Here is a 17,381-nt window from a genome sequence, read left to right as displayed (position 1 = left end):
ATTCAATCCTCCACATTTACAAGTGTTTCTCTTCATTAGTATAAATCCACGGCTACACCTATTAGGTCTCGTTACATAATATGTTAAGAGACTTCTGTACAGAACATCTAGCAGGGTGATTTCTCACCCAGAAAACCATCTGCAAGACCTTCAGAAGCTTTATCACAGCTTGGCAATCAATTTAGATGCCACTATAGACTATCACTATACAGGAAGACTAAAAATGGACAAAATTCCAGATGGATGCCTAAATTAAAAAATGCTTAGAAAACATTTAGAATCTTCTAGCTATTCCTTTAGAGCAGTGTGGTTCCCAATCCTGGTCCTGGAGTACCCTGCTCTAAACACTCACTCAGCTCAAGATGTTGTTTAACTATCAGTTAGTATCAGGAAGTAATCACTGGCCACGATGAGCAGTTTTAAACTAGTAAAGCAAGTGTGTGTAATACTGTGTGTGTGTAGGTGTGCATAATCTACACCTCATGCACACAGCTGAAGAGTTCCCAATCATACAGGGTCATCTGAAAAGCCAGGTCTTTAGAACTCATAAGCTCAAAACTGGACATGGAACCCGTGGAAGGACCTTCTTGCTCTGGAAGAGAAGCCTGGAAACATAAAACAGAATACTTCATGCAACACACCTCTTCTCACACACATGCAAAACTTTTGAATAAGTGGATTCTCTCACCAGTGAGTCAAGCTGTTCTCTAGTACAGACAAACAGCCGCCCATTTACTCCTAGTGACTGGAACACTGATACATCATTGGGCTTCAGAATCAGTTTCTCTTCATTGAAACAAAAGCAAAAGCATTTCAGTTGACCTAATTGACTTTTCTGTCTTTTCCTAATCTTTTTTTTAACACTTAAGTGATTGAGATTTTTGCAAGTATCCATAGGTATATTCACAAATGTCAAAGTAAATGTCAATCAGAACAACTTCAAAACGGAAAGGAGGGTAGGCAGGGGAAGGTTGTCTGTGGATACAAATCTCTAATCAAAAGAGCATTTTTAAATGTGTGTCCCTGCATGTCCATTTATCCCTGTGTTTCTATGGTGTCATAGGTCATCCATTTTTGCCACCTGTTAACAAGCTCAGTCAACCTCAGTCTGAGGATATTTCAAAAAATTACACATATTATATGCTATTCTATAAATTATTACAGTATCATATGGCACTACTGAAATTTTAGAGTTTCTTATTGGATTACCACCATTCTTTCACATAAGAGTACCTCCAGAAGAACTGAGGCTGATAAGAAGTAGCTCCTCTGTAGAACCTAGTTTATCAGCTACAGCTGCTGTCACCTCTCTCCCAGTTGCTAGCACAGGAACTCGGATGGTGGTATATGTGTGATCACCACAGTACACTTTCAATAGTACTAAAAAAACAAAGCACACACACACACACACACACACACACACACACACACACACACACACACACACACACACACACACACACACACACACACACACACACACACCAAGAGCGAGAAAGCAAGAATGAGAGAGAACACAGCAGGACATAAGACTTGATAATGATAATGTTATTTATCCACATTTGCACCACAAACACATTCATACTCACTGTCATCAAAGCTCCTGATTGGGTGCTTCTTTGCAAGCCTCTCTTCTCCAGAGCTAAACTGCCGCAACAGAACTTTATGCTAAAAGTGAAACGAAGTGTTTTGTTACAGTAAAACAGGAGCATACAATAACTTTTAGATAGATCATTAAGGATAATTAAGTAGGAAAAACAATGACACAACTAACAAAACACCTTTTTTTGAGAAGTTCGAGCATCGTCAGGGCTGAAAAAAGAAAAAAAAAAAGTTTGCTTTCTAAATGCTTCAGTTTTCACCACATAACACACATGCATACTCCTATACTCATTCATATTCTATACAGGTCATATATGCTTACTATTGCCTAATGATTTTCTCCAGTTCTGGTAGTAGCTCCCTCAGTGGGCGTAAAACCCTGGTGTCACCTGATACAAAACCATACAGCTCCTGTATACACAATTTCTCACACACACACACACACACACACACACACACACACACACACACACACACACACACACACACACACACACACACACAGAGTATGTTACATATTTTGAATATATGTATATAACTGCTGTGATAACTATGTGAACTTCATAGTTAAATGTTTTACACCATTTGAAGGCAGCTTGAGCATTTAATGACAAATAGACCAAGAGAAACTGCATTCAAAATTCCATTAAAAAATTCCATGGAATAAATCTTACACTTATGTTTGTTCAATGACTTTTTACCTTCTGATGTAAAGGTATATTATTTTGGAGATATAGGGACACCAATATAGTGGGTGTCCCTGACAAAACAGTCAGTGAGTGACTTAAACTGGCACATTGGTTTATACAGTAAGTAGAGAGCATGTCTGTTTGTGCAACTAAATGAAGCATCACTTTCTAGTAATTTGGGTTACTGTAGTGTTTTTGATGGTTAGTTTTTTGAGTGTCTGGGTGCTAAAATCCCACTGATGGACAGCTGTGTGTGTGCGCGCGCGAATGTGTTTGTATGCATCTAACCTCTAGAAAGCTGAGTGCAGTGTCATCCTCCAGCAGATGGTGGGCCTGCAGGTTGGCCCACCGCAGAGCCAGGCTCAGCACACGTCTCTTACTAGCCACAGCATAGTCCATGCGCTCCTGCTCTGAACCCTGAGACGCCTGAGAATGGTAGGTGCACACATGCTAAGGACTACACACATAAGGACATGCTGTCTGCAGACAAGAGGCTTACTTCATCATGAGGAAAGTTAACAAACACACACACACACACACACACACACACACACACACACACACACACACACACACACACACACACTATGATCAAGTTTAATTAAAATATTAATAATATCAGTTGCTAAAAACAGCCTAGGGCAGCTAAATTTTGGAGATGTAAAACAGAACGTAAAACTATATTGTGAGAATTACTGAGTAGGATATTGGGCTAGCAGGGCTGGGCACAGTTGGCTGTTGGGCATGAAGACACAGTGCATGAGAACAAAGTCATCCAGAGCAGGATCTGTGTTGGAAAGGCAGCAATTAAGCAAACAGTCAGATCTTCCAACCAAACATCCATTTAATCAACAAAACAAATCTATTCATTTCTATTTTTTTTTATTAGTATGGTAAATAAGTTTACCCTTGTCCTTTGCTATCAAATGTGTGTTGCTAATTTAGAATAAGCACTATTAACCTGGTTCAGAGAAATGAATATCCAGACGCATTGTCTCCAGCAAATGTTCCAGAATCTTCTCTGGGGTTCCTGACATCACAGTGTACCTTCAGGCCAAATACAAACTGATTAATACACAAATGGATCTAAATTAATTGATTAATTATACATGATAAACCATGTATAAACTGATTGGCAGGTGCATACTTGAAATGGGCAGGGACATTTCCATGACTGGAGGGACGAAGACTCTTCTGAAGCACCAATACATCCTTATCATGTTCCTTCAGCCGTACTGTGTTTGCCTCTACATCCTGCACGTACACATACACATGCATTTAGACGATCACTGAGAAAATGGGGAAGATTTCTCTTCATTTTATACTGTCTTTTCGTAAGTTGAATTACATCTGTCGTGTGTGTGTGTATTGCACCCTGAGTATGCGGTTAAAGTCTTCTTTGTCCACTCGTAAAAAGTGGCAGTTGTCCTCTCTCAGAACTATGGAGGCAGCACGTGGAGCATCATTGACCAGTGCTAACTTGCCAAAGTCATCACCCTCATGCAGAGTGCAAACCACCCCCTACAAACACAGAGCCAAGGCAACATTTTATTTGCACTAAGCCTCATGTGATGAGACCAGTAAGAGTTAGTCAAAGTGTCCCACTGTGTCATGAGCCTCACCTTGCCATAGATGACAACATTTACAGATCCTTTCTGGATAATATACCAGGACGTGCCATCCTCACCTTGATTAAACACTAAATAGCACATACAAAAACATATTGGTTAATTATGATCATCATAGCAAGCCACTTGAAAAAGATCTTTCCTATTAATACATGTTCTAAGCAAAGAACAGAAGTAAATATAAACTTCTTGCACTTACAGACTGTGCCTGCTTTGGCATGTGATTCAAATATGAGTACACCAGCAAGTTCTCTTTTCACCTGCAGAGAGCAACATAACTACAACTAATAGGCCGACTCAGTGCACAACAGCAAGGCAGCGCACCAAAAAGAAAACATTTTCAGTAAACAGTGTTAAAAAATATCAATAACAGTAATCTCAGAGCCATGTATGGAAACAAAACAGATAATCCCTGTGCATGTTTACACTGAGTAACTGAACAATGTCTATATTATATATATAAATAAAGTCATCTTACAGTGTTGGAGAGGTGAGCAAGAGCTTTAATATGCAGCAGCTCATCGTAAATAATCTCCAGGTCTTCAGGTGTCCTCTGCCCCGGCCTACACAGAGACACATAAGAAAAGAGCAAAGACAGAATAATAGGTAAAGAATCTCTTTCTTTTAGAATCTGAGATTTCTCTATGATAGAAGAATAATCAGACTGTAACAAAAACTGCAAATGAAGAAATAGTATAATCCTTATAGTATATACTTTGCTGTAGGTGAGACTTGAGGACTGTATCACAAGGTAAGATTTGACACTCCTGGTTTCAACAATCAAAAATGGCTGATCTCACTACCATAGTCGCACATCACCATTCTGAGCTAACAGAAGTTTCATATCCTGATTAAAATTTGCTTAGCACTCATACTAACAGAGATGAAATGTTCTAATTGACACATTCTAAATCATTGATTTTTGGGTTTAATGTAATATGTAAAATGTATGCTTTTTCTTCATTTACAGGAGAAAAAAAACTTGTCATGTCATGACCAAAAAAGAAAGAATGGGTCCCACGGCTCCCTGTGTATCAGAACTGTAGTTCATTATGCTTCGCCAAGAAGCATTTTTCAGTGACAAGTTCAATTTTTCAAAACTCTTTATAGTCCTCTTTGCAGAAACATGCAGCTCACAACTACAGAGTATGTTGTACCTAAAATGGTCAAATGACTGCAGAAACATTTAAAAATAAACAAATTCCCACTTTATGTAATTTATGGAGTTGTAAAGATATTTACTCTGTTGTTTTGTATTGTGTTGGTGTGCTAAGACTGATCTGAACAACGCTGCAAAAAGCATTGATTTGAAGTGTTTGTTTGAATTGATGTAAAATGTTGATTTTGTTAATATAAACTAACATTTACCTTTGCATTGTCTAATTGAAAATATTTAAGTTGTATGTGTTGGAAGCTGTGATGGAAATTTTGAAGAAATATTCCCCTTATCACTAATCAAATAGAATAAATATTGTAATCAATAACCACTGGTGTGTAAATACATCTGCTGATGCATATTGGCATCATCATTAGTGATGTTCCTGGAATCACTGGGTGTTTCGGGTCTTTCAACATCATACACCCTCATCCAGGTTGGGGGTTGATCAGACCCCAGCTTGTGTCCAGATGGCTGGCTAGCTGGCTACCACAACTCCATGGTTCTCCTCTCTTGAGCTACAGCCATCTTGAGGCCCTCTCTGCCACTTCGGTGGTATTGCGGGGGGCTCTCCTTTTTCGCTCTCCCACAATGCCTAAACTGCTTAAGCCTCTGGCCAAGGAACAGGCCGCGAAACCTCTGTATCCAACGTCCACTGGGAGGCACCTCGCTCTCCATCCAGCCTGCTGACAGTCGCCGACCAGTCATGCGTACTTGGAGAGCTTCCTCTCAAATGCTTCTTCCAAGTGATCTTCCCACGGGGCTGTCAGCTCCAGCAGCACGGCTTGCTTGGTCGACTCAAACACAAGGACAATGTCTCGTCAGAGGGTGGTGATAACAATGTGGCTGGGAAACTTAGGCTGCCGTTCAAGGTCCACCAACAGCTGCCAGTCTCTAGCAGTGGTCAGGACGCCTGCTGGTGATCTTTTGATCGGGGCTGCCTGCTCCCCAGCTCTGACGAAGGCGATGGTTTTCTTGGAGGGATGAAACTGCTTTGCCCACACAAGTCCAATGACTTGGTCATGCCTCCACCGGTATCGTCCTTCTTCAAGTGCCGTAGTGCAGCAGCTGAGGATGTGCTCTAGGGTATGTCTCTTGGAACACAATGGACATGCTGGACTAGGCCAATGCATTCCTCTTCTCCTGCCCCCTTGTGCTGGGACTTCAGAGCTTTCATCTCCTTTCTGATGCTGTGGATCTTCACAGCTCTCTGGTTCTTTGAGTAAGATGTTCTGGAGCTTTTCTTCTCCTCCTTGCCAAACCATTCAGCTGCAATGCTGACAATGATCGTTGTCATGGCTTGACGTTTCCGGTCAGCCTCTCCCTTCGCCATTGCCTCCAGAATTTGGTCAACATCGCCATCAAACTTCTTCCACAGTGAAGTCACAGTAGCTGCAGGCCATTTAATCTGCCTCCAGTCCGACTTGATGCTTGGGGGATTAGTCGACAGCACATGGAGGTTCCCAGGTACTATGGGGTGACTCTGGGCTAGGCTCCTCCTGCTCCTCTGGCCTGGTCTCACCAGGTTGAACATCTGTGCGTTGTGCTCCTGCTCCCAACAAACACTTCATCTTTGGTTGGTGGATTTTCAGGCCGTGGATGTTCTTGCAGACTACCACATGCACACTGCTTGCTCGTTTGTCAATTGCCTGGGTCTGTTGACATTGTGTCCGTCAGACAGGGGTGCCTCTCTTGGGCACCCCTGGGGGTATCTTTCCATTGAGTTCATCATAGCTTTGTTGGGCGTCCTCCTCTCTGTGGACACCAAAGAGGTAGTCCTGGGCAAACAGAGAATGTTAATTCTCTCACAAAGGTTTGGGCTTAATATTACGTTGGAGACCTAGGGCTGGATAGCCCTTGGTCCCAACAGCTGAAGCAACAAACCATTATTTACAGTGGAAAAAAAAAATCATATATATATCATATATAAACAAATGAAGAAGTGATAAAAAATACAAATCCAAACTTTTCATTATCTAGCAAAGAAAAAATTGCAGGTACTATAAATGCTTACTGTACCTGCTTCGCATTAAATAATCTTATGCTCATCCACAACCCAACTAATGTCCTCTCTTGCTTGTACACATGCTCTAGATTATCCTGCTTTATAGACAGTCAACACTTGGGTAGAACTTCAGCTCAGACAGGAATCAGTTGTAATTGGCTTATTTATATGCATTTAATTGGCAGTTTGTCTCTTTAACCATTACAATTATTTAGGCTTTGACAGTTGTCTGATAGTTTATTTGACTAATGTTTAATATGTTTGTTTTATTTGTTATTTGGTAGATTGATATGCAGTGTTTTTTCATGTTAGGTTCTGGAGATAAGTGTAACACTTTTTGAAATAGCATATGCAAGCATTTGCTAACTGTGCTACAGAAATACACAAATCTATTAAAAGGTGAACACAGAGAATAAAAATTTTGAAAATCATGGTTCACTGAAATGTTATATATTTAAGCAAAGGAAAACATGTTTACGGTTTACAGTTGTGCTAACTATGTAAAGAGATTTTAAAAATAGAAGTAATAGAGGTAATAGAAGAAATAGAAGAAATACATGTTGGCAGTTATATAAAAGTGTAGGTCATTCTCGCCCCCAACTCTCCTCGCTAATGGGTTAGACTGTAACGATGAAAGCAGATTTCTACACTACTGTTATTTGTAACAGGCAATATGGGTATCTTGTATCTACATTTAAAAGGTACAGCACAAACAACTAAAACAGAATGTGTTAATCTCCCCTAATTGTAATTTAAACTACCTCGATTTTGTTAAATTGTGGGTACTGCGGTGGTCCACTCACACTTTGCTGAGAATCATGCGCATGTGTGCATCTGGGCCAATTTGTGAGAGGAAGAGGAGGGTCTCCTGCAGCTCTTCCTCTGCTTCTCGTTTCTCATCTTCACTAGGCAACACTGCATCCTCCTCTTCGTCATCAAGGAAACGATAGAAAAGGTACTTGTCCTGAAAGTTAAGCTCTTGATCCACTGTAGAAAAAGAAAAATTCCAAAGTTTCTCACGTCTGTATGGGACTGGGTGCTGTGTGCTTCTTTGTAGATTGACTGATATTTCTGAAGTTGCTGAATGAGGCCATGAAGAATAATACTAAATCTTGATAATAGTGTTGTAACAAACTGTCAGAACAAAACATTGTATCTCCAAAACCACCACGGTACGACCGAAAGACAGACAGGTATGATATGTATGTGCGAGTAGCAGTCTCACCATGGTTGAGAATTCCCTCCTCCAGCAAAGCCTGCCACATGCCAACTGCATGGGCTCGACTGTGAACACATGAACTCTGCTGTAATAGCCAATCAACCAGCTCAGTGCCCACACAGCATTGCCTGTAGATACACAACCAACACAATACACAAATGAACATGAATCTTTGCACTGAAAATGACATGTTGAGTTCTTTTCTATTCCAAAATTGGACAATTCTGGCAATTCTGTGCTATATTAAATTGAATATATTCAGGGTTTAAATCTAAAAAAACAACGCCTGGTCTATTTGACTATATTCAGACTAATTACTCAAAATCACCAACATAGAACTAATATCAGCACAGTGATTATTAGCAATACATGTTATATGCTAATTTCAAATGCCATATGCAAACTGTACCTGTATGTTTTCAAATGGTATTTCCTGTCTCTGATCATGTGGGGAGCTCTCGCCAAAATTGCATTACGTAAGACCTTGCCTCCCCTCAAAATCTTTTCTGATGGCACCTGAGAGAGAGATGAGGAAATGGGGAGAGTGGAAAAAAAGAGAGACAGTGAAAAAGAGTATGAAAAGAGAGTGATGGAAAGAGAGGTCGATTAAAACAAAGAAAGAAAGAGCATTTATATGTAAAAATCTAAATCCAAAAAATACAATACAAGCGCACAAATCCATATGTACACCTGGCTGACATTGATGACAAAAGACTTTTTATTCTCTATGAACACAATTCCATTGCATTTCTGTGAAACAAGTCACAATAACCTGCAGCCACGTAGGAGTACATCCCCGAGAGGACTACTGAGAAACAATTAAACGAGTAGTTATGTTATGGAAATTACATTTTTTTACAATCATTCCAAGCATTTTTGCTTATGGTGCTCGCTTTTTTCAAAACTGTTCATACAGTTATAACAATAACACTTTGTTCAGATCAAACCATAATTTTCTTCTCCATGCTTGAAAAAAATATATATTCAGTGACCACCATTCCAAAAAACAGCTGTAAAAAAACGGTTATTATTTCTGTAGCTTAATTTGTAAATACTTCGGAAAACTATTAAAACTAAAAAGTATGTGAAGAGTTTTGAAAAAGTGACAGCACAGAAAAATGCTTCTTTGCAACTGAATTGAATTGCAACAGATAATAAACATGAGGGAAAATGTACCTTGTTCAGATTTTTTGACATAAAATTCAGTGGATCTGTGCTGAGATTGTCCTTGTCTGGCATTCCTGTAGGCATACAAACAGATTACGATTACATATACATATTATATATATATATATATATATATATATATATATATATATATAAATAATGTATATATATATATATATATATAAAATGTATATATATATATATATATATATATATATATATATATATATATATATATATATATATATATATATATATATAGCAGAGGAAAAAAATTAATTGCTGGTAGTTATGACACTAGGTGACCACTTAGTTACACCAGAAGTTTAGTTGACTACCAGGAATTACAAATTCCAAGCCCTAAAACCTGATTCAAGTTCCAGATTGAAAGATTTGACCTGTAAAATAAGAATATTTCTTTCTTGAACTTTAACTAGATGTTTAATCATCATGTCTAAGGCTTTCAGATATAGGTCTATTAAATGCTGAACTGTAAACCTTATAAATAATAAAAATACCAATTTATCAATAAGTTATGAAAAGGTTCCAAAAATCCATTACAGACCACCTTCAAGAATTCTTTTTTATGATATACTTTGTTAGGAGGAGGCTTTACATATATAAGAAACCTCAATACTATTTTATGATTGATATCACCTTTATTAGAGAAAATGCAATGTTTTCCATTACATATAACCTCTTATTCTTTTCTAAAGCTTGTTATATTCAAAATTGTTACACATGGATATAATGCATTTTGGAATGAAACTGATTTTTATCCTGATTCACTGATTTTTCAAAATTGCTTATTGTCCCAGCCATACAGAACTTTATGTATCAGCAGAAGCTAGACTAACAGACGACCATATTTATAGCAATTTCATTCACAGAAGAACAAACTCACTGTCATTGCTAGCTCCGCTCTCCATTACCCCATAAGGAGGGGCGAGCAGTCCTGCCATGCACTGTCTGTATTTCTGTAACACACATTACCACATGTTACAGAGAGAATCAGTCATATGTACTGCATACCTATGGAATTAACACGTTCCTCAGAAGATACCCAGTCACCACAGCTTCTTAGCCAGCACCCCATAAAGAGCCCACCCAATTAGAGTAAAGCCCCCTGTGACTTAGCAACCATCCTTATGAATATTCATATCTCCCTTATTTATGTCTTTGTCCAGTCTCTATTTGTGTCACCTTGTCTCCATGGTAATGGATGATGAGGTATTAGATGCAGCTGGGGGCACAGCTGTCTGTAAATGGCCGAACTACCCTTACCCAAGTACACATCCTCATTCAAAAAACATGTTTCCAGTCAAAATATTAATAATTTTGCAGTGTCAGGAAAAAAGCAGAAAACATATTTAATAAAAAATTATACAGAAGCCTCAACAACTTAACACATAACATGCTTCATATTTAGTGTGTTCACACTACGCCTTTATTTCATTAGACTTTTTCAGTTGTTCAAGGAAGTGTACAGGAATATTTTTCCACACTTCCAAAGTTCATCTGGTTGCATTTTCTGCTTCTCTGAACGGAGAATGTAATTCCAAACACATTCAACAACGGGGTGGTCAGTGCACTGTTCTGAGAACAGCAGCAGCTACTTTGTTCAATTTGCAAGTTTTCTTCTTTGTTGTCTATTTCCTTTTCTCAATAACAGCATCTTGACAGCTACACATTCTTTAAGACCCGTACCATTGTGTTGTTTTCTCACGGTGGAAGGACAGACAAACACCTGTGGATTTTTTTGGAAGCTCTTATGCAAGTGATCTGAGCTCTCCTGCTTCCCACTTCAGACCAGCTGCCCACGCCCCAGCTACCAGCACCTGCCTTGGACTAGCTGCCCACCCTACACTGATGTTCTCATAGACTCCTAGTTATTCCTAATACCAATATTACTGCTATTAATATTAGTAGTTTAATCACTTGTATGTAGTTTGACCAGAGGAGGATGGGTCCCCCCCTGGTGAGCCTGGTTCCTCCCAAGGTTTCTTCCTCAGTTCTGAGGGAGTTTTTCCTTGCCACTGTTGCCCCTGGCTTGCCCACCGGGGGGGTTTCTGTACATTCTTACAGTCCTGTTGAAACTTTGGCTTTTCCGAAATTCTGTAAAGCTGCTTTGTGACAACATCCATTATAAAAAGCGCTACAAATAAATTTGATTTGATTTGATGATCTTATTTATTTAGAAGCATCTTAACTGAACTCAAGAAATGAAAGGTCTCTGGTCTCTTATGTACAGTACTGTAAATTGTCCAATGCTTAGCATTTTATTTTTAAATAATATTTTATTATTACACTATATAATAGGGTTAGGATTATATAATAATTTCTTTATTAAACATTACACAATACATGTCTATTCATCTTCCTTGACTTCACTAATTACCATGTCATCGCAGAAACAGGCTACTTTCATATAACAAAGCTCAATTCATCACAATGCCTCTCTACTATACAAAAATTTATTCTGGGTAATCTCAGTCTGATGGAAAACTCATTACAGAAATCACTGGTGTATAGAAAAATAGGAATTTCATAGTGAATTGAATTCTGTATTTAGTCTTGGACAGTACCTCATCAATGAATGCAACCTTAACTGACAATCAATCAACATTTTTTAATTGTCAACTACAGTACCATTCTAAACATCAATGCCTCTCAGTCACTCCATGTTGCTGACAAGTACAGAACTGCTGAAAGAAAAACAATCCAGCATGCAAATCTACAGTATTATACCTTTCAATCATCTAAAATGTAAAGCTACTGTGACCTTTCTAGCACAGCTTAAGCTGCTGAACAGCTGAGAACAAAAAAGTTACTGTGTAAAATCCACAGGATGCCTTCCCATCTATAGACAGATTATGGATAACTGCTGAGATAGATGAATAAGCATAACATTATTTCACAGGGACAAATATGCTGAGAACTGGTAAGCTTTAAAACAGTAATATCTGTAAAGAAAGTGTTTCCTTGAGTAAAGTGTCCATTGAGCACCATTAAAAAACAGAAATGAAATGTGAATATCACCAAATGTTTAGCCTTGATCAAACTGAGGGCACAGCTGAACTGGAACTAAATTAAAATAAAATTTTTTGACTAATCTACAGCATGATATAAATTGTACATGAGTGCTCAACATACCCATTCCGCAACCCTGCATCCTTACAAAGTCAATATACTCTTTTCCAAATAGCCCTCCGGCCCCCTTGCTACACACAAACACCAAAACAAAAACGGCTGTCTCTCTGTATTCCAGCTGGCTGCTCTCTTACAGGTTGAATAATTAAACCATGATTATGTAATTCAGACGCACACACAGAAAGCGTGTTCCTTTTCTTAAGTCATTGCCAGGTCAGGCTGTGCCCCATCCTGCCTGGATCTCAGATGTGAGAGAGAAGCTCCTCAACATGCAGCTCACAGCAGCTCTGGCAAGTTTCTACTGCTGTACTCCGAACAATGATGACTAGTGGAGTTTGCACCACCAGTCACATTCACTAAAAGCAGAATACCAGACAACAGCCACAAGGACTTTTACAGTGGCCAACAATAGATTCAGAGACAGTGATATACATTCAACACTAGCCTATGGAAGTTTACACAATATTTGTCATGGGAGATATCATTTTAGATAACAATCCATGTTATGCATCATGCTTAATATACACATGATCAATATGGCTGCTATAGCAAAAATACAGTTTCACAATACTTTTTACAAACAAAACATGCAGCAAAATATTTAGTTTTTCCTCAAGTTCAATAATTTGCAACATATTGAATACGCCACCACTAAATCCACCAGTACTAGTTTATATTACTCAACTCACGTCTTTTTCATGAACTCATAAATTTTACACAGTAATGTAAATATTAACCAAAGAGAAATCACATTTCTATAAGTTAATTCAACTACTTTTATGCATTTGAATCATTCTTTTAGAACAGACCATTGTAAGCAGCCACAAACAACATTACAGTTAACTAAGTTACTGCTAGCTACCAATAACATTGTTGTGTGATACCAGTACTGCTATACCAGTATAGACAACAGACCAGCCAGCAAAACACTAAACTACACTTTTCGCTAAATAAAATCTAAAAAAAATCCAAACAAGACTTACCCAAGAAAGGTTTTTGTAGTGTACTCTGACAGATTCTTCCAAAAAAGAGACACTTGTCTCGGTCACTTTCAAAACAAAGCCGACACAGCAGCATCATCTACTATAGCCCCTAAATCTTCCTCTCTATCAGACCAACCCTCTACACACAGATGCATGCACACACAACAAAACTCTTCTTCCACACACTCATGTCTGTGCGTGTGTGTACGCATGTGTGATTGGACACCAGGCGTTGCCAGGCGATTACTGTAAGCCAATCAGGGAGCTACACACAATGCACCCTTCACATGAGAGAGAGAGAGAGAGAGAGAGAGAGAGAGAGAGAGAGAGAGAGAGAGAGAGAGAGAGAGAGAGAGAGAGAGAGAGAGAGAGAGAGAGAGAGAGAGAGAGAGAGAGAGAGAGAGAGAGAGAGAGAGAGAGAGAGAGAGAGAGAGAGGAAAATGTGAAAGCATGATAGCATGCACAAAGATGAAAGTGCAAGTGTGAAAGAGAGAGAGGGATGGAAAAAGATGTATGAGAGAAGGAGAATGTGAGTATGGGCTGCTAAAAGGCTCCTGAGAGCAAGGTCTCATCAATAATTTAAGATGTTAAATTGTATTTACACTGAACAGGCAGACAGCCGTGTGTGTGTGTGTGTGTGTGTGTGTGTGTGTGTGTGTGTGTGTGTGTGTGTGTGTGTGTGTGTGTGTGTGTGTGTGTGTGTGTGTGTGTGTGTGTGTGTGTGTGTGTGTGTGTACCCATTAGGCACAAAGAAATCACATTTGCCACATTAAAAATGAGTCTGTCTTTACTACCATAGAAGGATTTGACAGGAGGTTTTAAGAAGGTCTTTCTGACTAAAAGCATTTCCCATCAAAGTAACAACTTCCCAGACATGTCTGGGGAAGAGCATAATAAAAACAACAAATGCCCGTTACGAACAGTCTACTCAGTGTTACAGTTAAAGAAATACACCAACAATACAGTATAAACAAATGATCAGTTTGTCAGAACCTGCCAGTCAATTTCTATTAAAAGTGTAGTTTGAGGCAACACGTTTCCTCATTTTTTCCCCTCATTGTCTTTTTTTGACCCTTATTAGTCCCACAACGGGGAAATTTCACCTCCACATTTAACCCATTCGTGATGTGAAACCCCACATACACACTAGTGAGCGCACACACACACACACACACACACACACACACACACACACACACACACACACACACACACACACACACACACACACACACACACACACACACACACACACACACACACACACACACACACACACACACACACACCTCCAGCCCAAGACTGCCCCTAATTGATAATATAATTGATAATAGATCATATGCCAAAGTTGCAGCAGGGAAAGGTTATTTTAAAATAATAATAATAATAATAATAATAATAATAATAGAATAATTCCTTTAAGTAAATACTACTCTAAAATTCTGTAATTTTTGGTCATTAATAAGTTAATTTATCCTCAAATCCCTCTGTTTCCCTCTATATGAACTATATTTTTGCTTTACTTTTACTACTATATGGTTGCAATAATGCAAAACGTAAATTTAAATATTCCTTTCCTTTTTAATTAAACTTACACTATAATACCAAAAGCATTCACTCAAACAGCCAAATCATTGAATTCAGGTGTTCCAATCACTTTGTGGCCACGCATGTATAAAACCAAGCACCTAGGCATGCAGACTGCTTCTATAAACATTTGTAAAAGAATGGGTCGCTCTCAGGAGCTCAGTGAATCCCAGCCACGTTAAATGACAGAATGGGGTCAGCGGATGTTGAGGCCTATAGTGCGCAGAGGTAGGCAACTTTCTACAGTGTCAATCACAACACACCTCCAAACTTCAAGAGATTAGCTCAAGAACAGCGTAGAGAGCTTCATGGAATGGGTTTCCATGGCTGAGTAGCTACATCCAAGCCTTACATCACCAAGCACAACACAAAGCATTGAATGCAGTGGTGTAAAGCGCCGTCACTGGACTCCAGAGCAGTGGAGACGTGTTCTCTGGAGTTATAAATCACGCTTCTCCATCTGGCAATCCGATGGACGAGTCTGGGAGAACAGTACTTGTCTACTTTGTGCTAAGTGTAAAGTTTGTGGAGGGGGGATTATGGTGTGGGCTTGTTTTTCAGGAGGTGGGCTAGGCCCCTTAGTTCCAGTGAAAGGAACTCCTAATGACCAAGTAATTTTGGACAATTTCATGCTCCCAACTTTGTGGGAACAGTTTGGGGACGGCCCCTTCCTGTTCCAATATGACTACGCACCAGTGCACAAAGGTACATAAAGACATGGATGAGCGAGTTTGGTGTGGAAGATCTTGACTGGTCTGCACAGAGTCCTGACCTCAAGCCGATAAAACTAGAGCGGAGCGGAGACAGGCCTTCTCGTCCAACATCAGTGTCTGACCTCACAAATGCGCTTCTGGTAGAAATGTCAAAAATTCCCATAAACACTCTCCTGTACCTTGTGGAAAGCCTTTCCAGGAGAGTTAAAGCTGTTATAGCTGCAAAAGGTGGGCCAACATCATATTAAACCCTATGGATTAAGAATGGGATGTTCATATGTGTGTGTAGGCAGACAAGTGAATACTTTTGGCAATATAGTGTATTAGACATATGTTAAGCAATAGGTTTGTATGCATGTTTATTGTTATATCTTTTTTGTATGGTGTTATGTACTGAACATTTTGCACACTTGTGTACATGTCAATACCATTACACAATGACCTACATGTACACTCTAAAAAATGAATAGGACCACAAAAGACAGCATAAAGAGGGCAGAAGGTGAACTTTCTCTTTTTGTAGGGCACATAACTGTTACAGCATGGGTTTGCAACACAAAGGTAGAGATGTTGCCCCAACTGGGCATACCAGACCACCGCATGCTGCATCTCACTACACCTGTTCTTCCCTGCCTGCCTGTCACCACCAGGACTATGAAAAAATGAAAATAAAAGGATAAGGAAGCTGCGCAGAAGGAGACATACTGTTCATGCTTTGAGAACTGCAAAGAGAAATGACTGAAGATCTTAGCTACTGTATTACAGGCTAAATCAACTGTTTCCCCATGACAAAACAACAGATCACAAAGGACCTGCAGGCATGAAAACAAGTGTGGTTACAGCTGAAGAAACTGGAGCGCAAGCCAGCTTTTTATTTTAATCATATTTGACTCTTAGTAAGTAGTCCTGTATCTCAGGTTCCTGTAGCACTTGTATTTCCTCTCCCCAACTCCCATAACCTCACAACTCCTCCAAAAATGAATCCCACTTCCCTCTCATCTCTCCCAATTTCCACTATCCCTGCTTCAGTGAAGACCTGCATCAGCCGGCTCTGTGGGATGCTACCATAACTGTTCTCATATTTTCCCTGAGACTGCAGAAAGTGCCTTAACTCATCCCAGTGGCAAAGACAGAATGGTCTTGCAACCTGAATAACTGTTTTACTCACATCACACATGAGAAAACCTTTCAGATGCTGATACTTAAACAGCTCCTGACTTTGGTCATGAACCCTCAAGATTCTCTGATATACATGCTTCACACAGATTACAAGCCAGAGCCATAGTTAGAACCAAGTTATTTGATTTCTCCAGCTTTAAACCATGTCCTGCTCCTCCATCTGGGAAACAAGCTCAGAGCAAAACAGGCTGATGCACCCACAGCCTCCTGACTGACTGGACTGAAAGATAACATGGACAGAAGAGGCCAGAGCACACTTTGTTCTATGGAAACTCTGATCTTTCAAAGTGTGCAAGGACTAAT

The 17,381-nt window shown here is 39.3% G+C and overlaps 1 protein-coding gene across 6 annotated transcripts in view; it reads right to left on the bottom strand.

Moving 5' to 3' along the window:
* rapgef4b (Rap guanine nucleotide exchange factor 4b) overlaps window positions 1-17,381 on the bottom strand; it is a 39,929-nt gene that overhangs the window by 9,917 nt on the left and 12,631 nt on the right. The window contains exons 1-20 of one of the 6 annotated variants that reach the window (XM_017712896.2): window positions 13,600-13,744; window positions 10,371-10,443; window positions 9,476-9,540; window positions 8,709-8,815; window positions 8,306-8,427; window positions 7,884-8,067; window positions 4,398-4,482; window positions 4,119-4,179; window positions 3,914-3,990; window positions 3,666-3,812; window positions 3,439-3,545; window positions 3,253-3,338; window positions 3,000-3,078; window positions 2,580-2,730; window positions 1,925-2,013; window positions 1,782-1,812; window positions 1,590-1,668; window positions 1,234-1,380; window positions 689-786; window positions 480-605 (exon numbers count right to left, since the gene is read on the bottom strand). In XM_017712896.2, coding sequence (XP_017568385.1) covers window positions 480-605; window positions 689-786; window positions 1,234-1,380; window positions 1,590-1,668; window positions 1,782-1,812; window positions 1,925-2,013; window positions 2,580-2,730; window positions 3,000-3,078; window positions 3,253-3,338; window positions 3,439-3,545; window positions 3,666-3,812; window positions 3,914-3,990; window positions 4,119-4,179; window positions 4,398-4,482; window positions 7,884-8,067; window positions 8,306-8,427; window positions 8,709-8,815; window positions 9,476-9,540; window positions 10,371-10,428 — 1,899 coding nt within the window. In that variant the 5' untranslated portion in view covers window positions 10,429-10,443; window positions 13,600-13,744. Of the gene's footprint in view, window positions 1-477; window positions 606-688; window positions 787-1,233; window positions 1,381-1,589; window positions 1,671-1,781; window positions 1,813-1,924; window positions 2,014-2,579; window positions 2,731-2,999; window positions 3,079-3,252; window positions 3,339-3,438; window positions 3,546-3,639; window positions 3,813-3,913; window positions 3,991-4,118; window positions 4,180-4,397; window positions 4,483-6,654; window positions 6,854-7,883; window positions 8,068-8,305; window positions 8,428-8,708; window positions 8,816-9,475; window positions 9,541-10,370; window positions 10,444-13,599; window positions 13,745-17,381 lie in introns of those variants that run through there. The other 5 variants (XR_005130009.1, XM_017712895.2, XM_037536516.1 and 2 more) reach the window with 5 other exon arrangements.

This window comes from Pygocentrus nattereri, chromosome 30 (genome assembly GCF_015220715.1).
Source record: "Pygocentrus nattereri isolate fPygNat1 chromosome 30, fPygNat1.pri, whole genome shotgun sequence".
NCBI lineage: Eukaryota > Metazoa > Chordata > Actinopteri > Characiformes > Serrasalmidae > Pygocentrus > Pygocentrus nattereri.
The sequence above is the reverse complement of the archived record's forward strand: the minus strand, read 5'-3'. Positions and strand labels throughout refer to the sequence as shown.